We start from the raw sequence: 27,364 nt of genomic DNA, 5'->3' as shown, positions 1-27,364 counted from the left end.
AAGAAAATCCTTCATTACCGATTACAGGCCTGCTGTGTATGTTTTGTGAGAGTGCAGATGAACAAAATTGAAAATGATCAAACCCAGAAGAGATCAAAGTTCTTATTGGCAGTGTTTTGCTAGCTTTTAAAATGACTATCTCTATGTATAAAATTCACTGCACACATGTTATCACTAGGCAGAGGATTGCACAGTTCAAGTTTTTCCAACCCTTGTCGTTACAAACTAGAGGGAACATTGCTGTGAGGTGATGCACTTTGTGAAATTATAATGCTGAGGAATTTAAAGTGGCTGACCCCTCTCCACCTCTGATCCCCTGATGAGAATTGGCTCATGGAACTCTAGTTTTCTCAACACATACAAAATGCTGGCAGAACTCAGCAGGTCAGGCAGCATCTATGGGGAAAAGTACAGTTGACATTTCGGGCCTAAATGTCCTGCCGAAGAGTTTTGTCCTGAAATGTTAACTGTACTTTTTCCCTTAAATGCTGCCTGGCCAGCTGAGTTCCTCAAGCATTTTGTGTTGTTGCTCGGATTTTCTCTTGTTTCTCCAGTTTCCTCATCCTGTCGTCAATGTCAATTCTTTGATTTTGCTGACTTTGAGTGAGAGATTGTTGTGGCACCATTCAGCCAGATTTTCAATCTCTCTCCTATATGTTGATTCGTCATCATCTTTGAATTGTCCCCAAACAGAAGTGTCATTAGCAAATTGGAATATGACATTGGAACTGCACTTAGCATCACAGTCATAAGTATAAAGCAAGTAGAGTAGGATGCTAAGCACACAGCGTTGTGATACACCTGTGCTGATGGAGATTGTGAAGGAGAAGTTGCCAAGAGAAGCTTGAATCCTTGTTTCAAAAAAATCATGTTCAATTGACCACTGCAGCACCAAAACTATGTACAATATAGTTGTATAATATCTTTTGGATTAAGAATCAAAAACATGGCATTTACTGCCATATTTTTTAAGTGTAAAATTTCTTCAGCTACAGAAATCTCATTTGGTTTCAAGAGTTTCATAATTCTTGCTTTAACTTCCTTGAGGAAAGCAGTATTAAAACATTATTAGCCCTCTTCACCCTGACAGACTTTGCATTCTTGCTGAATTCTGGTGAGTCTAAAATATCAGTCAGTGACAAACTCCCAGATCTTTGTTTTCTGTCAAACATTACCATAAACTATTGCATACAGATGGAAATTTCCAAATTTCTCAATAAACTGTTCGTGACATTATCCAGCTGTAGTCTGATGGGAATAGACATGTAATTTTGATTTTATATGCCAGAAGATCAATGTGAAGACATGCTTGTTACGACCCTATGTTTAAGTTCAGACTATTGTTTTGTTCTGGTGAAATAGTTATTTATTTTCTTGTTTCTGCAATCTGTTTTCTTTACAAAAATTAGTTTTGTGAATAATGATTTTTGAAAGCAAGATGTATTTCTTTCTTTCTGAGAAATGCAATTTCTTATCAATTGGTACACATCTCCCTCCTGCTTTCTCAATTGTAAAATAATTAACCTGATTAATTTCTTAGTAATTTGGCCAACTCCGTTTAAATATCCAGAAAAAGCACTTTGAGGTTCAGTCTTGAAGTCATCCAGGACTTCCAACCCTCTTGTCAGCTCTGGGTTATTTTCAGAAAACTACACTTGAGTTTTTCAGCTTCTGCCAAGAGTTATTCCTAACGTCTTCAATCAGTGGGCAGTGTTTGACCATTGTTTAGTCTAACTGCATATTTACATCTCAAGATTTATGAGCGGCACTCCCATGTAAAGATGTTTATTTACGTGATAGAGAGTCCTCTTAGTGCCACCTGTAAGCGTGGGTTTTGTTTTTTTTTAGTTTTACAGTCCCTTGTTTTAAGTTATTGTTCAATTTTTTTTGGTGTCTAGCAACTGGATATTTCACTAGTTTATCTCAATATGCAGGTGTCTTTTACTATTAGGTATGTATGATTCTCTGCATTTAAAGAATTAAGTCTGTTTAAAAATTTTGACTTCAAGTTTCAAATATCTTGGATGTGTCTGCAGCAGTGGTGGTCTTGAAGTATTGCATATACAGTAGACTGCATGTTCAGTGGGTTTTTGTTTATAAGTATGAAAATAATTTGACTGGTACCACTATAAAATATTAAATCCTCAATATTCAAAACTATATACTGTATATGGATTTTAGTCTTGAGCTTGAAGCATAGAAATAAGAGCACCAGAACATTTTGACGCATCATCAGAAAGTACATTTTGATAGAATAGAAAGCTGCCCTCTTATTTCCAAGGACAGACATTTCTTAGTTTAAATATATTAATTCGAGTACTATTGACTCTTTAGGTTACAAGTCCACAAGTTATTTACCATGAAGGAAAGTGTACCGAGTTTTACTCCTAATGTATTTTGTATTTCTCACGTGCTGTTTTCTGTACTTTCAGGTCACAGAGCTCAGTTTATTTTCAGAGTTTATCACAGATTATGCTGTGCAGCCTTTAAGATGGGTTCAAGCTCTGAGAATTAATCCTCTCAGAAATCAGGGCAAGCTACAGGCATTAATGCTTAGCCAAATGTAATTAACAGAAATGAAAAGTTCATTCTCTTGGCATCAGAAGTTTGATAAACCTTGTATCATTGATAGTGGACAGTCCTTAACAACATGGGCCAAATATAACTAGGTCCTCAAAATAGTACTGCTAGGAACCTATAGCCTCTTTAAAAAGGTCAGAAATATTACAATGAAAATATCGAGTTAAAGATTGAGTGCATAGTTAGATTAGAATCAATGGCCTGACCCCACTAAGTTCAGTGATGGTCCAGGAAAAAGGAGTACATGAGGCAAGGCTTTAAAGATGCGGGTTGGGAGGGGGTTGGAGTTGTAGATCTTCGATTGTGCTGATATATACAAGATCACCAAGACAGTTTTGATTGTGTCAAGAAATCTGAAAGCCCACATAATATTCACCTTGTGCAGATACAAGGGAAAGTGTTCCCAAATAGCTGAAGCAAAGCATTGAGCAAGGTGGCAACTTTCCCAAACAAGTGCTTGCCAAGGGTGAAATGGAGCTTTATTAATGGATGTCCTGAAACACTTTCCATTTTGAGTGATGAGAAACCGTTGCAGGGTAGCCACGGACTGCTTTCTTGGAAGTGATGAAGATAATAACTGTAGGCTTAAGCCATGATCAGTCTATCACTCAGAGATCTGAGCGCCCTAAAAGAATTGGTGATTTAACAAAATGCTTGGGTAAAGGCTCTACTCTTTCAAGATTATATGCCATTTCTATCCCCCTTCACATTATGTTTTGCAAGAAATAAACTGGACAAAAAAGCCTTATTCATTGTCAACAACACCACTGCTCACTTGGTTGGCATCATGGCCACGATCAAGAACATTTGCCCAATTTTTTGTTGCATTCAAGGCATATTATCTGTACTCTGCCAGCACAAGTTGACCAGTACTAACAAATTGACTTTTCCGGAAGTTTAATGGAATTGCAATACCAAGATAGCCATGGATTACATTCGTGCCCATTGGGCTGATGTTGCCATACAATTTTGAAAGGTATATGGAGATGACTATGACCACTGTGTGTGAGGATATGTTTGATGAAGTAAATCATCAATTATGTACAAGAGTAATTACAGAATCGGGGTCAAAAGCTTGCAAATAAGTATCCAATAGAGGTTGAGCAACTGAGGTCATAAAGAATATGAAGCTCACCTCTTAGGGTTGCTATCTTCAAAATATTCTGCTGTGAAAAGGTTAACAAAGATATTTTTCAACATCAAGAAAGCAATTGATGACTATCCCAGCCTTAGTGTAGCTACGTAGTAGAAAACACTGTGCTTTGTTCTAAAGACTGAATTAAATGTAAAAGCGTTCCATAAAAAGCTTATAAGATTTATTCATCAAAGATCCAGCAACATGGGAAAAGCTCTCACCATGAGCATTGCAAATCTATTAAACTTGGATTTACCATTACTGTCACCATCCTTCTATTACTGAATAACTGCCTCCCACCTGCCCCTGCTATCACCTTAACAGTCAATGTCACTGTTGCCAAATAAATAGTATGAACTTGGAACAGAATAAACTAATTTGTCCTTCTTCATCTCATTGCTTAACAAGAATCATAAGGATTCTCTGAGGATAAATTTTTCATTATTTTTACCTTAACTGAGAGAGCCTTTTTTTTTTGAGAAAAGTATCCACTAGATGAGAGGAAACATCCTCTCCACATTTACTAATCAAGACATACCATGATCTTGTACCTTAGGAACTCAGTTTTCTTTTTACCTTAATGGATGATGTAATTATTAATAATCTGATATTTGAGACTTACCTGTAAAGAAAAATATTTTGATATTCAAATGACCTTTTATTCATTCTTCTAGTCATTCTGATATTTTATGAAATTAATCTATCTTAAAGCAGCTAAAAAGGCAGCCAGAATTCCCATTCAAAATAAGTCATTAAATGTCTTCTGACAAAATTATTAATGCACTTATATTTTATGGAAGTAGTTAATCCATCATGAAGCCATTGGAAATCAGAAAATCTTACTATAAAGGAACAAAGTTGGCTTGAGTTTTGTTTTACTGGCTATTTTTTATGTAATAAATAATAAAGTATTGGAATGTTGTCAGAATGGAAGATTATAATGATCAAAATGTCAATATTGTGAGTGAATAGATGTGGGGAAAGAGAATAAGAAATAATGAAGTGTAGGCAAATATGAGCTGCAAAACAAACAAAGTATAAATATAGGAAAACCAGTAAAAATGCAGTTGATGGCATCTGAAACAAAAACAAATGCTGGGTGAACTCAAGTGGTCAAGCAGCATGTGCGGGAAGAAAGCAGCTAATGTTTTCATTGAGTTTTTAACATACGTTGAATAAAGTACAAATAAATTAATTTTCCTCTGTTGCGGTTTCATCTCTACTTCAAATTACAAGTGATTTGTAGTTTGGATAGACACACATATACAGCAAACCTTGACAGCTTTCACACATGACATAGTAATTGACATTGAACAATCCAGCCAGTGACTATCACAGTAGAGGGAATCTAACCATCTTCATTTGATGATATTCAGGATTAATTACCACACCTTCAGCATTCTGGAATGAGTTGGGGTGAAAGCTGGTCCTAATGACTGGAAAACAACAACAAAAAAGCAAACAAGAGGACAAATAATATAGCAAAAATTAGTGGAAAGTTAGAAGATTGGGAAGGTTTTAAAAAGCGACAGTTGGCAACTAAAAACAGCCATCAGGAGAGAAAAGGTCAAAGATCAAGGCAAGCCAGTTAATAATATAAAAGAGGATACAAAAAGTTTTTCAGATCTATAAAGAGAGGCAAGAATGAATATCAGACGGCTGGAAAATGATGCTGGATTGGTAGTAATGGGGGATAAAAAGTATTTTGCATCAGTCTTCACTGTGGAAGACACAAACAGTATGCCAGAAATTCAAGAGTGATGGGCAGAAGTGAATGCGGTTGCTATTACTAAGGAGAAGCTGAAAGGTTTGGAGTGTTCTGGACCAGATGGGCTACACCCCTGGTTTCTGAAGGAGGTAGCTGAAGAAATTATGAAGGTATTGGTAATGATTTTTCAAAAATCCCTAGATTCTGGAATGGTTTTGGAGAACTGGAAAATTGCAAATATCACTCCACCCTTTAAGATGGGAGGGAGAGAGTGAAAAGGAAATTATAGGCTAGTTACCCTGTCTTCAGTGGTTGGGAAGATGGAGTCCATTATTAAGGATGAGACTTAAGGGTTCATGGAAGCTTGATAAAATAGGCCAAAGTCAGCATGGCTTCCTTAAGGGGAAATCTTGCCTGTCCAATCTGTTGGAATTCTTTGAAGAAATAATAGGCAGGATAGAAAAACGAGAGTTGGTGGATGTTGTTTACTTGGATTTTCAGAAGGCCTCTGACAAGGTGCTGCACATGAGGCTGCTTAAAAAGGAAAGAGCCCATGAAATTACAGATAAGAGATTGGCATAGATAGAAGATTGGCTAACTGCCAGGAGGTAAGGAGTGTGAATAAAGGGGGCCTTTTCTGGTTGGCTGCTGGTGCCTAATGGTGTTCTGCAGGGGTTAATATTGGGACCTCTCCTTTTCACATTATATGTCAATGATTAGGGTGACAGAACTGATGACTTTGTGGAGAAGTTTGCAGACAATTCAAAGATGGGTGGAGGGGCAGGTGATGTTGAGACAGAAGCGAGTCTGTAGAAAGACTTACTTTGGGATAATAGGCAAAGAAATGGCAGATGGAGTACAGTGTAGGGAAGTGTATGTGCATGCACTTTGGTAGAAGGAATCAAGGCATAGATTATTTTCTAAGCAGAGAGAGAATTCGAAAATCAGAAATGCAAAGTGAATTGGGAGTCCTCATGCAAGATTCCCTGACGATTATCTTGCAGATTGAGTTGGTGGTAAGACAAGCAGATGCAATGTGAGCATTCATTTCAAGAGACTAGAATAGTAAAGCAAGGATATAATGCTGAGCCTTTTAAGTCATTGGTCAGATTGTATTTGGAGTATTGTGAGCAGTTTTGGGCCCCTTATCTAAGAAAAGATGTGCTGACATTGAAGAGGGTCCAGAGGAGATTAACCAGAATTATTCTGGGAATGAAGGGGTTAACATATGAGAAGTGTTTGATGGCTCTGGGCCTGTACTCAATGGAATTTAGAAGAATGAGGGGGGACCTCATTGAAACCTATTGAATATTGAAAGACTTGTGTTGAGTGGATGTAAAAAGAATGTTTCCAGTAGTGTGAAGTCTTGGACCAGAGGGCATGGCCTCAGAATGGAGGATGTCCATTTAGAACAGAGACTAGGAGGAATTTCTTTAGCCAGAGGGTGGTGAATATTTGGAATTAATTACCCAGATGGCTGTGGGAGGCCAAGTCATTGCATATCTTTAAAGCAGAGGGTGATAGATTCTTGATTAGTCAAGACATCAAAAGGTTATGGGGGGAAAAAGGCAGGAGAATGTAGTTGAAAGGGAAAATGAATCAGCCATGATGGAATGCCAGAGCAGACTCGATGGGCTGAATGCCCTAATTCTGCTCCTGTATATTATTTAATTGCATAAATACTACCACTGCAAGTGTTTGATATTTTTGGACAGATACTTTTCTCCCAACTGTCCAGACCCTTGGTCGATATATTGGACACAGAAATTGAAATGCCCTCAACTTGCCTGAACAGTAAATGACAATTATAACAAGGTAATGAGCAGTTGAACAAGTAGAGTCCAAAATTGTTCTGCAAACCCCATTTCCAGAAAAGTTGGAATATTTTCCAAAATGCAATAAGAACAAAAATCTGTGATGTTAATTCACGTGAACCTTTATTTAACTGACAAAATTACAAAGAAAAGATTTTCAATAGTTTTACTGACCAACTTAATTGTATTTTGTAAACATACACAAATTTAGAGTTTGATGGCTGCAACACACTCAACAAAAGTTGGGACAGAGGCATGTTTACCATTGTGTTACATCACCTTTCCTTTTAATAACACTGTTTAATCATTTTGGAACTGAGGATACTAATTGTAGTAGATTTGCAATTGGAAATTTTGTCCATTCTTGCTTGATATAAGACTTCAGCTGCTCAACAGTCCGTGGTCTCCGTTGTCTGATTCTCCTCTTCATGATGCGCCATACATTTTCAATAGGAGATAGATCTGGACTGGCAGCAGGCCAGTCAAGCACACGCAGTCTGTGTCTACAAAGCCATGCTGTTGTAGCCCGTGCAGAATGAGGTCTGGCATTGTCCTGCTGGACGTCCCGGGAAGCGACGTTGCCTTGATGGCAACATATGTCTCTCTAAAATCCTAATATACGCCTCAGAGTCAATGGTACCTTCACATACATGCAACTCACCCATGCCGTGGACACTGATGCGCCCCCATACCATCACAGATGCTGGCTTTTGTACCTTTCGCTGATAATAATCTGGATGGTCGTTTTCATCTTTGGCACGGAGAACTCGATGCCCGTTTTTTCCAAAAACTAGCAGAAATGTGGACTCATCTGACCACAGCACACAGTTCCACAGTCTTTCGGTCCATCTGAGATGAGCTCGGGCCCAGAGAACTCGCTGGCGTTTCTGCATAGAGTTGATGTATGTCTTCCTCCTTGCGTAATACAGTTTCAAGTTGCATTTCTGGATGCAGGGACGGACTGTGTTGAGTGACAATGGTTTTCCGAAGTATTCCCGAGCCTGCTACCAATTAGCCTGCTTAATGTGGAGTCTTCCAAACCGGTGTTACATGAATATTCTGTGCACTTTTCAATCTTATTATAACTCTGTCCCAACTTTTGTGGAGTGTGTGCAGCCATCAAATTCTAAATTTGTGTATATTTACAAAATACAATTAAGTTGGTCAGTAAAACTATTGAAAATCTTTTCTTTGTACTTTTGTCAGTTAAATAAAGGTTCACGTGAATTAACATATCACAGAATTTTGCTTTTATTGCATTTTGGAAAATATCCCAACTTTTCTGGAAATGGGGTTTGTACATGAAACATAGCCAGTTTTCTTTTTCTCCAAAGCCCTGGAAATTATTTCTTTTCAGATTCAATTTAAATGCTGTGATTAAATCCATTAATATTCTGGTGTTGTCGAGATCCTAGCTAGTGTTTGCATTCCAAAATAAGAATTCTTCTTTCACTTTTTATTTTGCCAATCATCTTCATTTGCTCTCCATTGATACTGGAGTCCTTGAACAGTTTCTCCTTATCTACTCCATCTGATCCCTTAGTGTTTTCAAACGTTTTTTTCTGTCAGATATCCTCACAGTCTCCTATAATCCAGGGGGAACAACCCCAATTTCTCAAGGCTGTCTATGTCACTGAAGTACCTCATCCCTCAATAATTTGACAAATCTCGATGCACTCTTTCCAAATCTGTCAAAATTTTCCCAGATCATAGAACCCAGAAGTGGGCTAAATGCTGCAGCTGTGACCAAACTAGTGTTTCATTTTGTGTGTGTGTGTGTGTGTGTGTGTGTGTGTGTGTGTGTGTGTGTGTGTGTGTACACCTGTCCTGGAAGTTTATATCAAATATGCACATATACAAAAACATAGATATGAGGTACCTCTTTTAAAATGATACCTTTTTTATATTTCCTATTTTTCTTATTAAAATGTAACATTTCACATTTAACAGCTTTAAATTTCAACCACTATTGTTTCAACTGTACTGTTTATATCTCTGTTAAGCTTGTTGATACTTCCCTCAGTCCACTATGCTTCCAAGTTCAGTGTTATCTTCTATTCTGGAAATTAATTTGTGTATACCCAAGTTCAAACCATTAATCATATCTTTAAAAAAGAATGATTTTGTATAGACCCTGGGAAACCTCAGTGTGCACTTCCCTACAATCCAACTGAAAACCATCCATTTGCTGTTACTTTGCCAGTTTTCTATTGATTCTGCTATGGCCCCTAGTATTCCATTCCCCTCTGACTTAATGATAGGTTTGCCATAAAAATGTGGTATCTTCTCTGGTACCTTCTGGAAATTTAGGCTTGCAACAATAATTACATTTCCTTCATTTTTCACTGCTTCATTATGAACTCAGCCAGGTTAGTTAGGCATGATTTGTCTTTAACAGGTTTATGCTGGCATTCTATAATCAATCCACCTATATCCATATGACTGCTAATTCTAACCCTGATTTCTGTTTCTGGATCTTTCAGCACCAACATGGTTAGTAGTCTATCATTATTGGATTCATCCTCTTACTATTTTGCACAAGGTTGAAATATTTGCAAATATTGTAATTAAGGAGGGCTTGTTATGGGATTAACATAATAAATGAGGAAATAAAAGGTCTAGTATCTTTGGAAATAAATAATTGTTACATCTGAATAATCACAAACTATGAAAATCAGTAAGGGAGAAAATTGTGAAGACACTGGCCATATTTTTTTCAATCTTCCTCAGCTACAGCAGAGGTATTAGAGGATTGAAATAATGGAGTACTTATAGGCGAATCAGTTAACCTTTGGCAGTGGAGGACAAAGTAATGGATCAGTTCTAAGGGATAGTCCAAACCACCTACAAGGGGTGATTGATAAGTTTGTGGCCTAAGGCATATGGATCCCTTTTTGTAGAAGTCAGCATCTTGGACCTCCAGAAGTGGTCCATAGCAGGGGTGATTAATAAGTTCATGGCCTAAAGTAGAAGGATATGAGTTATTAACTTCAAACTTCATGCATAATCACCCAGAGTTGAACTGCACGTGCACGTAACGAGAGCTGATTAACTCATCTCCTTCTACCTTAGGCCACAAACTTATTAATCACCCCTGCTGTGGACCACTGCTGGAAGTCCAAGACGCTGACTTCTACAAAGAAGGGATCTGTATGCTCCACAACTGCTAGACTAAGTGCGTAAATGTAGGAGGGGACTATGCTGAAAATAAATGTACAGGTACTAGGTTTTCTAAAATTGACTCCTTTACCGTAGGCCTCGAACTTATCAATCACCCCTTGTGGTTTAATTGAGGACACTGTTTAGATTGAGCCATCAGACTTCTAAAAAAAAAAAGGGGATAACTTCACCTGACTCATCATTAAGACGTTTCCACAACCTATATACTCACTTTTAGGGACTCTTTATCTCATGTTCTTAATATTAATTGCTTATTTATTATTGTTCTTTTTGTATTTACAGTTTGTTGTCTTTTGGTTACTAGTTGAACATCCAAGTTGATGTAGTCTTTCATTGATTCTATTATGGTTATTATTCTATTATGAATTTATTGAGTATGCCCTTAAGAAAATGAATCTCACAGTTGTATATTGTGACATATATATATATTTTGATGATAATAAATATGCTTTGAACTTTGCTAAAGAAGAGCCATTTCTCATAGATGGGCCCTTTGAGTCTCACCATCCCAGCAATCCTGATTCGCCACTTCCTTATAACCTTTCTCAAGCCAATCAACACCATGTTAAATCTCTTGTCATACACTAATACGAGGAGCAATTTCTCCTCCCAGCAGACGTGATCCCATACTTTTTAGTTGGTATGTCTCTGGATTAAACTTTTCTAATGTTAAGGTTTTAAACAAAAATATTTTTTCCATTTGTTCTCAATCCTAATCATGAAATAATTTTAGAAGCATCACTGATTCTGTTTGGAACATTTAGCAGACTAATGTTTGAAGTATAAATGAGCAGCAAATATGTCAAATCACAAACAAGAGAAAATCAACAGATGCTGGAAATCCAAGCGACACACACTAAATTCTAGAGGAACTCAGCAGGCCAAGCAGCATCTCTGGACAAAAGTACAATCAATGTTTCAGTCCAAGACCATTCGGCAGGATTGGAGCAAAAGAGCTGAGTAGATTTTAAAGGTGGGGGGAGGGGAGAGAAACACAAGATGATAGGTGAAACCAGGAGGGGGAGTGTTAAAGTAAAGAGCTGGGAAGTTGAATGGTGGAAGAGATACAGGGCAGGAGAAGGGGGATTCCGATAAGAAATAACAGAAGACCATGGAGGAAAGAAAAGTGGGGAGGAGTACCAGAGGGAGGCAATGGGCAGGCAAGGAGATGAGATGAAAAAGGGAAAAGGGGATGGGGAATGTTGAGGGATATGGGGCATTACCGGACATTCAAGAAATCGATGTTCATGCCATCAGTTTGGAGGCTACCCAGACAGAATATGAGGTGTTGTTCATCCAACCTGAGTGTGGCGTCATCGTAACAGTAGAGGAGGCCATGGATTGACATATGAGAATGGGAAGTTGAATTAAAATGAGTGGCCACTAGGAGATCCTACTTCTGGCTGACGGAACGTAGGTGCTCGGCTAAGTGGTCTCCCAATCTACATCGGGTCTCACCGATGTATACAAGGCCACCCAGAAGCACTGTTGGTGGTGGGGGGAGGGGAGGGAAAGATGTGCATGGTGGTGGGATCCCGTTGGAGAAGGCGGGACATTCAAGAACATTCTGGATTAAATTTTTCTTCTGAATGTTGTTAGACTCATCCTTTACATTGAATCTCCAAGAATTTATTTTGCACTCAATGCTCCTGTAATTAACCAGCTAAAAAGTAAAGGATATTTTATATCTAAATAGTGCGTGTAATTCAGTCAATCTTTAACCAACTGAATTGAAAACAATTGATATAAGCAGTGCAAGAAATATCAATGGTATAATGGCTCAAAAAATTAATGCCTTTAATGAATTTAAACGGTGAATCAAATCGGAGTTTCTGTTTTTGGGAAGCTTTCAGAGGAGACAAGCTCCTTTAATATATGATTTTATATTTCCATAACACTTGTATTTTTTCACTGATAAAAGATTGTGCCTATTTACACACACAGTAATATGAAATCTGACTCAATGTATAATTGTGCATTGTTCAATTGAGATAACTGTTTGTGACTGAAGACTTTTTATTCTTTGGGGTATGGTTTGCTTCGGAATTATGGAAGGATAAATGTGCCCTATAATAAAATTCTAATTTCATTTTTTGATTTGTTACACTGTAAATATGCTCTTAGTGCTTCCTAAAATTCATAATAATATGTGTAATTTAAGTTTCAAATAATGCTAATTTCTTTTAACCATAAGAAAGCCGCAAAATAAGTTGTTTTCTGGTTTAATTATTCATCAACTATTTTTATCTGAACTCAAAGCAGTTACTCACTTGACAGTATTTTGTTTGTTTCAGCGTGAGCAAGAAAATGCCATGGCAAGACTCAAAAAGCAACAGCAAGAACTGGAACATATGAGGTTACGATATCTTGCAGCAGAGGAAAAAGAAGTGGTTAAAACTGACCGACAAGAATTGGAGGAAATTAGGAATGAATTGAACAGGTACTAGAGAAAAATGAAGTGCAGTGTCTAATTAGCATTGTCTTTGGTTTTGATCTTAATGGTATAACATTTAAAAAATTTGATCTATGCATGCTATAAAGAGAAATTATATAATACCAAGAAATTCAGTTGTTTTCTCCTAAAGATTTCCATTTGTCTTTTTACTTTGTTTTAAGTTTTCCTCTCTTGTTTATTTCTTTCTGCATATTAAAACTTGCTTTTTACTGTACTATTGAGCTCTGATCAGAGGTTGTTTACCTGAAGTGTTAGCTGTTTTCCCTCAGAGATGCTGCCTGAAGTGCTAAGTATATGCAGTATTTGTTGCTATTTACATCTTGGATTTCCATTATCTCTATCATTTTGCTTTTCTACTTATGAGTCTTTGCTGGTAGCATATGGGTACACTCGTTAAGAAAATAAACAACTGAAGACTGAGACAGATGCATGTCAAATTTTCATCTAGCACTTTGGCTTGAGTAAAATGCCTGTCATTAGGATAGAAGGTTGGGAGTGGATTAATCAACTCAAAACTTGGAAAGCTTTGCAGAAGAAAGAGAAAATTACCAGTTCTTAACCAATGAGGACTGCCCAACTTTTTGAATAATCATTATATCTTTAATTGCTTTTATATTTTTCGTTATAACTGAACCATTTGTTGCCCAACATAATTTTCCTTTTAGAACTTCGGGATATCTTTGGTTAATTGCTATGTGAGTATTTTCCAAGTCTCCTTGTATCCCCTTTAATACAGTCCCTTAATTGAACTGGTCTCTCTCCATCCCTCTCCATCCTTTTATTAAATAGTGTGGTTACATTTGGAACCCTTTAATTTGTAGCAACTATTTCATGGTTGCAACCTGTAGGATTCTGGTAAACAATTAACTAATTATCCACTATTTCCACAGCTATTTCCATTTGTACTCTAGGGCAGCAATGTGGCAGATGGGGCATTGTATTGCTTGCCTTTAGCCAGTAATTCTGTAGAGAACTGCTGGTTACGTGTCATTGTTCGTTAGTTTGTCTGTGCCTGTTACTTGAAGTATGGAATCTAGAAATCTGCAGGTCAGATGGCAGCATGCCCGATTCCTGGCTGGCTGCTGTACTTGAGTTTGGAGAGGCTGGATGTCCTTAGCATCCAGTGCCAGAACTCCAAGGCATAAGAAGTACACTTCCTTTCATTTGAATAAAAAGGGAAGTTGTTTCTCGTATGTTTTATTTACTTTAGTTTTAGATTTGTCCATTTTTAACTAATTATTGAGGTTTATTTAAAGTGTAAATGTCACTATCAGAGACATTTGAAAACTGTTGAGTGTAGGGTGGCACAGCTGGTAAAGCTACAACTTCGCAGCTCGAGATACCCAGGGCCACCTCTCCTCCAATGCTGTGGGTATGGAGTTCACACATTCTTCTTGTAACCACATGGGTTTCCTCCCACAACCTGAAGACATGTAGGTTGTTCGGTTAATTGTCCACTTTAGATTGCTCCTAATGTGGAGATGAGGGGAATTGATGTGGATAACTAATGGTGGCAAGAACAGGAAGGCAGATTACTATCTGAATGGTGTCAAGTTAGGAAAAGGGGAAGTACAACGAGATCTAGGTGTCCTTGTTCATCAGTCACTGAAAGTAAGCATGCAGGTATAGCAGGTAGTGAAGAAAGCTAATGGCATGTTGGCCTTCATAACAAGGGGAATTGAGTACAGGAGCAAAGAGGTCCTTCTGCAGTTGTACAGGGCTCTGGTGAGACCACACTTGGAATATTGTGTACAGTTTTGGTCTCCAAATTTGAGGAAGGACATTCTAGCTATTGAGGGAGTGCAGCGTAGGTTCACGAGGTTAATTCCCGGGATGGCGGGACTGTCATATGTTGAAAGATTGGAGCGACTGGAGTTGTATACATTGGAATTTAGAAGGATGAGAGGGGATCTGATTGAAACATATAAGATTATTAAGGGGCTGGACACGCTAGAGGCAGGAAACATGTTCCCAATGTTGGGGGAGTCCAGAACCAGAGGCCACAGTTTAAGAATAAGGGGTAGACAATTTAGAGCGGAGTTGAGGAAAAACTTTTTCACACAGAGGGTTGTGGTTCTGTGGAATGCTCTGCCTCAGAAGGCAGTGGAGGCCAATTCTCTGGATTCTTTCAAAAAAGAGTTAGAGCTCTTAAAGGTAGCGGAGTGAAGGGATATGAGGAGAGGGCAGGAAAAGGGTACTGATTGTGGATGATCAGCCATGATCACAATGAATGGTGGTGCTGGCTCGAAGGGCTGAATGGCCTACTCCTGCACCTATTGTCTATTGTGTATAACTCTGACTGTATGAACATAGAATATCATGGCACAGCTAAAGGCTCTTTGATTTTTTCATGTGTGCATCAACCATGGTGCCAGTCTAGGCTAATTCCATCTGTCTGCATATGGTCTGTATGCCTTTGTTTCCTGTTCATGTCTATGTCTGAATGCCTCTTTGCTATCATCTACTTGTACAATATCCCCTGATGCGTGATCTAAGCACCAACCAGTCTCTGCTGAAGTAAAAACTTGCCTTGCAAATCTCCTTTTAATTTTACCCCTCTCATCTTAAAACTATGCCCTCAAATATTTGACGTTTCCACATGAGGAAAAGAGTCTATACTAATCAGGGACAACATCACAGCTATACTCAGCGGGGACATAATGGAGGGCTCGTCCACTGAGTCTATATGGGCAGAACTCAAAAACAGGAAGGGTTCAATTGCTCTGGGATTGTTCTACGGACACCTCTATAGCCACGGGGACATTGAGGAATAGATGTGCAGGCACATTACAGAAAGGTGTGAAATCAATAAAGTTGTTGTCATGGGAGACTTCAACTTCCCTAATGTAAGCTGGGACCTTCTTAGTGCAAGAGGTTTAGATGGTGCAGAATTTGTTAGGTGAATCCAGCAGGGTTTCTTAAATCAATATGTAGATAGTTCAACAAGAGGAGGGATGTACTGGACCTCGTGTTAGGTAATAAATCTGGCTAGGTGACTGATCTTTCAGTGAGTGAGCAGTTAGGGAGATAGTGACCACAACTCAAGTTTTAAGATAGCTATAAAATAAGGATAAGGATTGACCTTTTGGGAGGGTACTAAATTAGAGTGGGGCAAATTACGAGAGCATTAGGCAGGAACTAGGGAAAGTTAACTGGGAACAGCTAATTTTGAACAAGTCTGCATCCAATATGTCGAAGGTATGTAAAGACTAAACTGCACAGAATACATAGCGGGTATGTTCCAGTCAGAAGGAAGGATAAAGATGGCAAGATAAGAGAATCTTGGACTTCAAGAGAGGAGATGAATTTAGTCAAGAAGAAAAAGGAAAAGTACATAAAGCTTAGGAAGCTAGAATCAAACAGAGCCCTTGAAGATTATAAAGAAGCCAGAAAAGAACTCAAGAAGGGAATTCGGAAAGCCAGGAGGGGCCATGAAATGTTCTTGGCAAGTTTGATTAAAGACAATCCCAAGGCATTCTGTACATACATTAAGAGCAAGAGGTTAGCTAGGAAGAGGGTAAGACACTCAAGAATAAAGGAGGAACATTTGCTTGGATGCAGGGGATATGGGTGAGGACCCACTGAGTACTTTACATCAGTATTTACCAAGATGGACATGGAGAATTGGAAGATCGGTGCTGGCCAAATGTGAAGTGTTGTACCTTGGTAGATCAAATGTAAAGAGACAGTCCACTGTTAAGGGCAAGGCACTTAACTGTTGAGCAGAGGGTTCTTGGGGTCCAAGTCATAACTCCCTGAAACCAGCTGCATAGGTTGATAGGGTGGCTAAAGAGGCATATAGCATGCTTGCCTTTATTAGTTGAAGCATTTGAGTTCAAAAGTCAGGGAGTTTTGTTGCAGCTTTTTTAAAACACTTTTTAGGCCACATCTGGAGTATTGCACACTGTTGCAGTCACCCCTTTATAGGAAGTATGTTGAGACTTTGGAGTGGAGCAGAACTGGTTTACCAGGATGTTTCTGGATTACAGAGCATGTGCTATAACAAGAGGTTGGACAAACTCGGAGCAGTGGAGGCAGAGGGGAAATTTGATATAGATTTATAAGGTTATGAAAGGCAAAGACAGTATCTTTTTTCTAGAATTGAAATGTCAATACCCAAGGGCATGCAATTAGAGTGAGAAGTGTTCATTTCAAAGAAGATGCGAGGGGCAAGTTTTTTTTCACTGAGTGTTGGGTGCCTGGAATTCGCTACTTGGGATGGTGGTAGAGGCAGCTACATGAGGGACTTTTTTTTGTGAGATATTTAGATAGGTACATGAATGTGAGGAAAATGGAAGGACATAGACATTGTGTAGGCAGAAGTTATTAGTTTAGTTGGCCATTTGATTTACTAATTTAATTCAGCACAAGATTGTGGGCGGAAGGGTCTGTCCCTGTCCTGTGCTGTGCTGTCTTCTCTATATGCCTTTCATAATTCCATTTACTCCTATCATAGCATCTATCTGCTTCAGATGTTCAAAAGAAAATAATCCAAGTTTTATCCAACCTTTCTTTAGAGATAATAGACCCTAATCCAGAAGACATCTTGCTGATCCTCTTCTGCACCCTTTCCAAAATGTCTACATCCATAAGACATGGGAGCAAATTAGGCTGTTCGGCCCATCAAGTCTGCTCTGCTATTCCATCCCATATCATCCTTCTCAAAATGATTCTGCTGCTTTCCCCCTGTAACTTATGCCACCCTTACTAATCAAGGATCTATCAACCTCCATTTTAAATATACCCAATGATTTGGTCTTCACAGAAGTCTGGAGCAATGAGTTCCACAGATTCACTACCCTCTGGCTGAAGGGATTCCTTCTTATCTCTGTTCTAAAGGGATGTCCTTCTATTTTGAGGCTGTGCCCTGTGGTCCTAGGTTCCCCCGCTATAGGAAACATCCTTTCCACATTTAGTCTAGCTTGACCTTTCAATATTCAATAGATTTCACTGAGATCCCCCCACATTCTCCTAAACTCCAGCGAGTGCAGACCCAGAGCCATCAAGTTTTTCATACTCTAATCCTTTTATTCCTCGGATCTTTCTCATGAACCTTCCTATAATGTGGTGACCAGAGCTGCAAACAATACTCCAAATGTGATCAAATCAAAGATCTATGCAACTGCAACATTTTGTACTCAATGCCATGACTGATGAAGGCAAACATATGCCTTCGTTACCACACTTTGCACTTGTGTCCCACTTTCAGGGAGCTATAAGCTTGCATCCTTAGATCCCTCTGTACACCACTATTCCAAAGGGTCCATCCATTTATTGTATACTTTCCTCTTTAATTTGATCTCTCAGAATGCATCACCTTACACTGGTTGAGATTAAGCTCCATCTGCCATTTCTACCCACATATCTGTATCTGTTAATAACCTTCATTGTCCATTACTTAGCAATTTTTGTGTTACCTGCATTGTTACTGATCAGACCATCTAAATTTTCAACCAAATCATTCATGTATACTCCTTGCAGAACAGCACTGGTTACAGATCTCCAATCAGAAAAACGCCCTCTTACTAAGCCTATTTTGGATCCAACTTACGAATTCACCATGGATTCCAAGCGACTTAATCTATTTGAGCAGCCTACCATGAGAGGCAGTGTCAAATGCTTTTCTAAAGTCCACGTAGACAACATCCACAATCCTACCTACCCTCAATAGTCATTTGTGTCACTTACTCAAAAACTGAAATGGGATTACGATAGGATTATTGTACATGGTCACATGGACTCTGTGTATTGAAGGGCTTTTTTCTGTACTATGTGACTGACCTTTGATACTCGAAAGCCATCAAAGAATGTCAGCATGTTTTGGGTGGGTGGCGGAGGGGAAAGCAAGTCCCAGTGCATATTTCCTGTGACCTAGCTGCCACTTGCATCACTCTGCTTTATGGGACTGCTTTCTGTCAGTGTGTCAGTTATTCATTTATTTCGCGATATAGTGTGGAGTAGGCCCTTCCAGTCTTTCGAGCCACGCTTCTCCAGCAACCCTGACAAACCTGCTTAACAGCAACCTAATCACGGGACAATTTACAATGACCAGTCAACCAACCTGGTACGTCTTTCGTCTTTGGGAAGAAGCCAGAGGACCCAGAGAAAACTCACACGTTCCACAGGGAGGACGTTCAAAGATTGCTTCAACAGCGAACACGAGGAATTCTTCAGATGTTGGAAATTCAAGCAACACACATCAAAGTTGCTGGTGAACGCAGCAGGCCAGGCAGCATCTCTAGGAAGAGGTACAGTCGACGTTTCAGGCCGAGACCCTTCGTCAGGACTAACTGAAGGAAGAGCTAGTAAGAGATTTGAAAGTGGGAGGGGGAGGGGGAGATCCAAAATGATAGGAGAAGACAGGAGGGTGAGGGATGGAGCCAAGTGCTGGACAGGTGATTGGCAAAGGGTATATGAGAGGATCATGGGACAGGAGGCCCAGGGAGAAGGAAAAGGAGGAGGGGGAAAAACCCAGAGGTTGGGCAAGGGGTATAGTCAGAGGGACAAAAAGGAGAGAGAAAGAAAGAATGTGTGTATATAAATTAATAACGGATGGGGTACGAGGGGGAGGTGGGGCATTAGTGGAAGTTAGAGAAGTCAATGTTCATGCCCTCAGGTTGGAGGTTACCCAGACGGAATATAAGGTGTTGTTCCTCCAACCTGAGTGTGGCTTCATCTTTACAGTGGAGGAGGCCGTGGATAGACATATCAGAATGGGAATGCGATGTGGAATTAATATTTATTTATGTACACACATTCTTTCTCTCTCTCTCCTTTTTCTCCCTCTGTTCCCCTCACTATACCCCTTGCCTATCCTCTGGGCTCCCCACCCCGCCTTTTCCTTCTCCCTGGCCCTCCTGTCCCATGATCCTCACATCCCTTTTGCCAATCACCCGTCCAGCGCTTGGCTCCATCCCTCCTCCCGTCTTCTCCTATCATTTTGGATCTCCCCCTCCCCCTTCCACTTTCAAATCTCTTACTAGCTCTTCCTTCAGTTAGTCCTGACGAAGGGTCTCGGCCTGAAACGTCAACTGTACCTCTTCCTAGAGATGCTGCCTGGCCTGCTGCGTTCGCCAGCAACTTTGGTGTGTGTTGCTTTAGCGGCGAAACTGCACTCTGAACTCCACAATGCCCCGAGCTACAATAGCGTCTGCTAACCACTGCGCTACATGGGCTGAAGCAAATTCGAGCTATTGGTGACCAGTTTGGGCAGCAGACCATGCTCAGCACAATTTGGCCAAGTATTCCATTGGTCCAACATTATGTAGCTCCTCGTGCCATCCCCACCCCCCACCCCAACTCCCCCAAGCTTTGTTTGCAAATGTGCCTTACATTGGCCACATTGCTGCAGGAAAAATTGAGCTCAAAGACTGGCACAAATCCCTATCATCTCACTGCCTCATACTGTATTTAAATAACACCCATTTACATGCTTCATTCTTTTTGGTGCTCCTTCCTCTTATGAGACCATAAGACATAGGAGCAGAATTAGGCCATCTGGCCTATCGAATCTGCTCGGCCATTCAACCATAGCTGGTCTGGTTTTTTCTTCTCCTCACCTCCAGCTCACAGCTTTCTCCCCATAACCTTTGATGCCATGTCCAATCAAGAATCTTATCAATTTCTGCCTTAAATACACCCAAGAGCTGCATGTGGCAACAAGTTCCACAAATTCACCACTCTTTGGCTAAAGAAGTTTCTCCAATTCTGTTTTGAAAGGGTGCCCCTCTATCCTGAGGCTGTACCTTCTTGTCCTAGACTCTTCCACCATGGGAAACATCCTTTCCACATCTACTCTGTGTAGGCCTTTCAACATTCGAAAGGTTTCAATGAGATCCCCCGTCTCATTCTTCTGAATTCCAGTGCGTATAGACCCAGAGCCATCAAACGTTCCTCATATGATAGCCCTTTCATTCCTGGAATCATGCTTGTGAACTTCCTCTAGATCCTCTCCAATACCAAAACACCTTTTTTCAGATGGGGGCCCAAAAGTGTTCACATACTCAAGGTGAGGCCTCACCAGTGCCTTATAAAGCCTCAGCATCACATCGTTGCTGTTGTATTCTAGACCTCATGAAATGAATGCTAACATTGCGTTTGCCTTCCTCACCATCAACCTTTAGGGTGTTCTGCACAAGGACTCCCAAAACCCTTTGCATCTCAGACTTTTGGATTTTCTCCCTGTTTAGAAAATAGTCCGTGCATTTATTTCTACCACCAAAGTGTATGACCATGCAATTTCCAGCATTGTATTTCATTTGCCACATTCTTGTCCATTCTCCTAAGTCCTTCTGCATCCTACCTGTTTCCTCCACTACCTGCCCCTCCACCAATCTTTGTATCATCTGCAAACTTGGCAACAAATCCATCAATTCCATCACCTGAATCATTTATATACAGCATAAAAAGAAGTGGTCCCAACACCGATCCCTGTGGAACACCACAGGTCACTGGCAGCCAACCAGAAAAGGATCCTCTTACTCTCACTCGCTGCCTCTTACCCATCAGCCAATGCTCTAACCATGTTAGTAACTTTCTTGTAATACCATGGGCTCTTAACTTGGTAAGCAGCCTCATGTGTGGCATCTTGTCAAAGGCCTTCTGAAAGTCTAAATATACAACATCCATTGCATCCCCTTTTTCTATCCTACTTGTAATCTCCTCAAAGAATTCCAACAGGTTCATCAGGCATGATTTTCCCTGAAGGAAACCATGCTGACTTTGTACTATCTTGTCCCGTGTCACCAAGTACTCCATTACCTCACTCTTAGCAATTGACTAACATCTTCCCAACCACTGAGGTCAGGCTAACTGGTCTATAATTTCCTTTCTGCTGCCTTCTGCCTTTCTTAAAGAGCGGAATGACAAATTTGTAATTTTCCATTCCTCTGGCACCATGCCAAAGTCCAATGACTTTTGAAAGATCATTTCTAATGCCACCACAATCTCCTATGCTACCTCTTTCAGAACCCTAGGGTGTAGTTCATCTAGTCCGGGTGACTTATGTACGTTTAGGTCTTTCAGCTTTTTGAGCACCTTCTCTCTTGTAATAGTAAGTGCACCCACTTCTCTTCCTTCACACACTACATCAGGCATACTGCTAGTGTCTTCCACAGTGAAGACTGATGCAAAATATTTACTTCATCAGCCATCTCCTTGTACCCCGTTATTATTTCTCCTGCCTCGTTTTCTAGCGGTCATATATCCATTCTCATTTCTCTTTTATTTTTAACATACTTGAAAAATCTTTTACTATCTACTTTGATATTATTCGCTAGCTTGCTTTCATATTTCATCTTTTCCATTCTAATGATTTTTTTAGTTGTTCTCCGTAGGTTTTTAAAAACTTCCCAATCCTTTATCTTCCCACTAATTTTTGCTTTGTTGTATGCCCTTTCTTTTGCTTTTACAACAGCTTTGATTTCCCTTGCCAGCTATGGTTGTACTATTTTACCATTTGAGTATTTCTTCATTTTTGGAATACACATGCCCTGCACCTTCCTCATTTTTTTCCAGAAATGCATGCCATTGCTGCTCTACAGCAGCTCCTTCCAATTTACTTTGTCCAACTCCTCTCTCATACCACTGTAATTTCCCTTACTCTACTGAAATACTGCTACATCAGAGTTTACCTTCTCCCTATCACATTTCAAGTTGAACTCAAATCATATTGTGATCACTGGTTCCTAAGGGTTCTTTTACCTTAAGCTCCCTAATCACCTCCAGTTCATTGCATAACACCCAATCCAGTATAGCTGATCACCTAGTAGGCTCAATGACAAACTGCTCTAAAAAGCTATCTCTTAGGCATTCAACAAACTCACTCTCTTGAGATCCATTACCAACCTGATTTTTTCAATCGACGTGCATGTTAAATCGCTCATAATTGCCGTAACATTGTCCTTTTGACTCACCTTTTCTATTACCTGTTGTAATCTGTGGTCCACCTCCCAGCCACTGTTGGGAGGCCTGTATATAACTGCCCTCAACATCTTCTTACTCTTGCAGTTTCTTAACTCAACCCACAAGGATTCAACATCTTCTGATCCTATGTTACATCTTTCTACTGATTTGATGCCATTCTTTACCAGTAGAGCCACGCTACTCCGTCTGCCTACCTTCCTATCCCTCCAATACAATATGTAACCTTGGACATCCAGCTCCCAACTCAATCATCCTTCAGCTATGATTCAGTGATGGCCACAATATCATACCTGGCAATCTGTAATAGTGCAACAAGATCGTCCACCTTATTTCTTATACTATGCGCATTTAGATACAACACCTTGAGTACCATATTTGCTATCCCTTCTGATTCTGCATCCCTAATGTTTTGATACTCAGCCTGTTGGCTGCAACTAAGTCCCATCACCTGCCTGCCCTTCCTGACAAACTGACTGCACGCTACCTTTATTTGATATTGAAGCGGTATCAACATAGCTACAGCAGAGAAAGTTGAGATAGCCAGAGCTACATTGAAATTGCTGTTTTAAGAAAACGTTCTCAACTGTTAATTGTTTATGTTGATTTATTAGGTTAAAACTGCAAGAAGATAAAAAACAAGCCTCTGTGCAGCGACCTCCTACTGGTGGGGAAGAGGCTGGAGATCATGTTCAACATCCAGATGAAGCCTTGGACAATTATCTCACACGGCTCATAGAAGAAAGAGACACTTTGCTAAGGACAGGGGTATATACGCACGAGGACCGGATTATCCGTGAACTTGATAGACAAATACGTGAAACTATGGTGAAGCGAGGTGGTCACACTTGAGGATAGTGGTATTTCATTGCAATCTTTGGACAGAGTACTCATATTATCCCTATTGACTCTGATGCTGTCAGCTAATTCTTTTCCTTTCGTATAAAATCAGCCTGTCTTATGAAGACTCAAATTAATCTTCTGATATCATTTTGGTTTATTTTTTGACTCTTATGAAACTTTGTTTTAGAAAGCATCACTTCACACTGAACTAGAAAGTGTTTTATATGTACAGTGATTTTCTACAGAAGTGTTTTTAATCAATCTGTAAATAGCTATATTTTGGAGAGCAAACTTTATTCGATTCATTTAAAAAGTGCTGGCTGATGGCTTAGTGGCATCAGTGCCGGACTTTGGAGCGAAGGCTCCCAAGTTTGAATCCAGCAGGCTCCCTTGCATGCTTTCCACCCATGCTAGGTTGAGTGTCGAGCTAGCAACTCGGCCTCGTAAAAATAAGAAAGCCTGCTTAAAAGAAACGCCGTCATGACGGCGTCCCGATGACTCCACTCAGAGTTAAGGGCTTTCTTCTTTCTTCCTTAAGAAGTAATAAATTTTAAGTATTTTTCTGTAAATGCAGATGGATCTCTAGATTGATAAGCCAAATAAATACAAAACAAACCTGTCAGTAAGAACAGTGTTCACATTTAAGACAGTGTTTGATCCAGAGAAAAGCATTTATTTTTGGAGCAGAATTGGGAGGTATGGTGATCGTTTCCACAGCAGGTTTGTTCCAGGTAAACAGCAATAAATTCTTAAGTAATAATTCAGATATACTTAACTTTTGCAACATTACAGATATTTTAATTCTTCCTTTCACAGAACAAGATGGATTAGCTTCAATTGTTATACTTTATGAAGGTAACTCCACTTGGAACACAAGATGCCTTGTTGACTATGGTTAACTGTCCTTTATCACGTGTTGTTTATCTACCATCTTTTACCCGGGAATACGTTTTCTAAAATGTGACTTCATTTCTTTAAGATACCATTATAATTTGATTTACTATAGTGGTGCGTAAAGAAAAGTCTTGATAATTTAAATGTACTTATTTGTGAAAATACTTCAAAGGTTGTTGTTAAACAAACTAGAAAATAGCACACTCATTCTCAAAGCCTAAAATAAATCAGCATTGGTACTTATCAGTATAGATTTTACATTATCCACTCAAACACAAGTGTTAAACATTTGATTATAGTTTGGTTTCATGGCAAATGAGTTTATCTTCTATTATAATTGTCACATGATAATTTGTTCTCAATATACAATAAGACTGACACCTTGCTGCAAGTTGGGGATGAAGTAACAAAGTGGGAGTAGTTAATAAGCCCAAGTATATGAGTTTGCCTAATCCTTAGAAATCGTATTCTAGTTTAGATTTTATGTGGCAAAGAATGAGAGATACTACTGAAATTATATCCTAATTTTATAACAATTAGAAATTATCTGACATCTGAAAATCAGGGAATTGTATACAATTGAAATTTCTCTCAGGACCACTTCCTTTCCTTCCTGTAAAAGTGCACACATTTTATAAAATTGTAACTAACGTTACCAGCAATAAACATTGATACTATGTAGTAGAATCAGGATATATCATGGTACTGTGAAGAACAAAACCTGCTGTTTAAATCTCAATTTAAGATACTTGTGAAGTTCCGTTATCAAGCAGCAGAGGGGGCTGCATCTTCAGAATAATCCTTGTCTTTGAGCATGGTGCATGTGAAATTCCACACCTTAATCCTGGTTTTGTTTGCCCTTTCCATGGAAGTTGATACTGTTGATTGTAAATGTGAACAGACTTAAAACTTGCTAACTTTCAATGTGATATTTTGTGCTTTAATTGTGTTGATGTTTGCTTTTGTTTTATAAACATGGTTAGTTTCAATAAATTAATTTGTTGCAAGATATTTTATTTTATTAAACTGTCAGTGTTTCCTTTGGAGATTCCCATAGAATATTTTAATCATTAAACACAACTGTTAGATGACATTATCCAGTGTGAATTTGATGAATTTAGGATGAATAAAATAACATTATGGTGTTATGAATATTTGAATATTGCAGTAATAATTTTCCCTGGTTGTATCTGGCAAACATTGATCTCCAGCATCCAAAGGTTGAATTATGAAGAAAGCGTGAAAGCAGCTGTGATCCTGCAATCTTAGAACCATGTAAATGTAGACAAGATGGTAAATATTGTGCAGGGTTAATCTGGAGCCTTCTTTCAAAAGGATTCATGATACCAGAAGAGGGCCATTTAAAACAGTGGAACATAGAACAGTTCTTGGGCCCATGATGTTGTGTGGACCTTTTAACATAAAGTGGTGCTAGAAAGTTTGTGAAACCTGTGGAATTTTCTATATACCTGCAGGAATATGACCTAAAATGTGACCAGATCTTCACGCAAGTCCTAAAATTAGATGGAGAACCCAATGAAATAAAAAAACCAAAAGCATTATACTTGTTCTTTTATTTGTTGAGAAAAATGATCCAATTTTACTTGTATTTGTTGGAAAAAAGTGAACCCCTGGGATAATGCCTTTAACAAAAACTGTTTGGAGCCAGGTGTTCTAATTAATGAGATGACATAGGAGGTGTGGGTTGTAGAGGTGCCCTGCCCTCTTAAAGAAAAACGCACAAAGGTTACTGACAGAGCCTGCTCTTCTCAAGGAAGATCGGTTTATGTATACCATGCCCCGATTAAAACATTTCAGAGGACCTTAGAAGAAGATTGTAGAGATGCATGAAGCTGGAAAAGGCTACAAGGGCATTCCTAAAGACCTGACTGTTCATCAGTCCGTAGTAAGAGAAATTGTCTAAAATGGAGGGAACTCAGTACTGCTGCTACTCTCCCTAGGAGTGGGCATCCTGCAAAGATCACACTAAGAGCACAATGTGAAAAGGGGTGAAAAAGAACCTAAGGGTAATAGCAAAGGACCTGCAGAGATCTCCAGAACTCGCTAAAGTCTCTGTTCATGTGTCCACTGTAAGAAAAACACTGAACAAAAATGGTGATCATGGAGGAAACGAATGCCCTCCAAAAACAAACATTGCTGCATGTCTCAAGTTTGCAAAAGATCACCTGGATGTTCTACAATGCTTCTGGGACAATGTTCTATGGACAGATGAGACAAAAGTTGAACTTCTTGGCAGAAATGCACATTGCTATGTTTGGAGGAAAAGGGGCAATGCACACCAACACCAAAGCCTCATCCCAACTGTAAAGCATGGTGGAAGGAGCATCATGGTTTGGAGTTGCTTTGCTGCCTCAGGGTCTGGACAGCTTGCAATCATTGATTCAAAATTGTATCAAGACATTTTACGGGAGAACGTCAGGGTAGCAGTCCGTCACCTGAAGCTTAATAGAAGTTGAATAATGCAACAAGACAATGATCTAAAAGGCAAGAGTAAATAATCAACAGAAAAGTTTGAAAAGAAGAAAATTTGTATTTTGGATTGACCAAGGCAAAGTCCTGACTAATCCTATAGAAATATTGTGGACGGACCTGAAACAAGCAGTTCATGCAAGGAAGCCCACCAACATCCTAGAGATGAAGCAGTTTCATAAGGAAGAATGGCCTAAAATTCCTCCAAGCCAGCATGTAGAACTTATCAACAGTTACCGGAAACATTTGTTTGAAGTTATTGCCGTACAAGGGGGACACACCAGTTACTGAAAGCAAGGGTTCACACTTTTTCCAGCAAATACATGTAATATTGGCAAGACACA

At 39.3% G+C, this 27,364-nt stretch overlaps 1 protein-coding gene across 3 annotated transcripts in view; it reads left to right on the top strand.

The window, feature by feature from the left end:
* The window catches only part of cep120 (centrosomal protein 120), a 95,646-nt gene extending 69,564 nt beyond the window's left edge, over window positions 1-26,082 (top strand). For 2 of the 3 annotated variants that reach the window (XM_063068718.1, XM_063068717.1), the window contains exons 20-21: window positions 12,712-12,857; window positions 23,408-26,082. In XM_063068718.1, the coding sequence (XP_062924788.1) occupies window positions 12,712-12,857; window positions 23,408-23,645 (384 nt within the window). In that variant the 3' untranslated portion in view covers window positions 23,646-26,082. The remainder of the gene's footprint in view (window positions 1-12,711; window positions 12,858-23,407) is intronic. The other variant, XR_010020593.1, reaches the window with a different exon arrangement.
* Window positions 26,083-27,364: the final 1,282 nt, after the last annotated feature.

Source organism: Mobula hypostoma, chromosome 16 (assembly GCF_963921235.1).
Source record: "Mobula hypostoma chromosome 16, sMobHyp1.1, whole genome shotgun sequence".
In the NCBI taxonomy this organism is placed as follows: Eukaryota; Metazoa; Chordata; class Chondrichthyes; order Myliobatiformes; family Myliobatidae; genus Mobula; species Mobula hypostoma.
The sequence above is the reverse complement of the archived record's forward strand: the minus strand, read 5'-3'. Positions and strand labels throughout refer to the sequence as shown.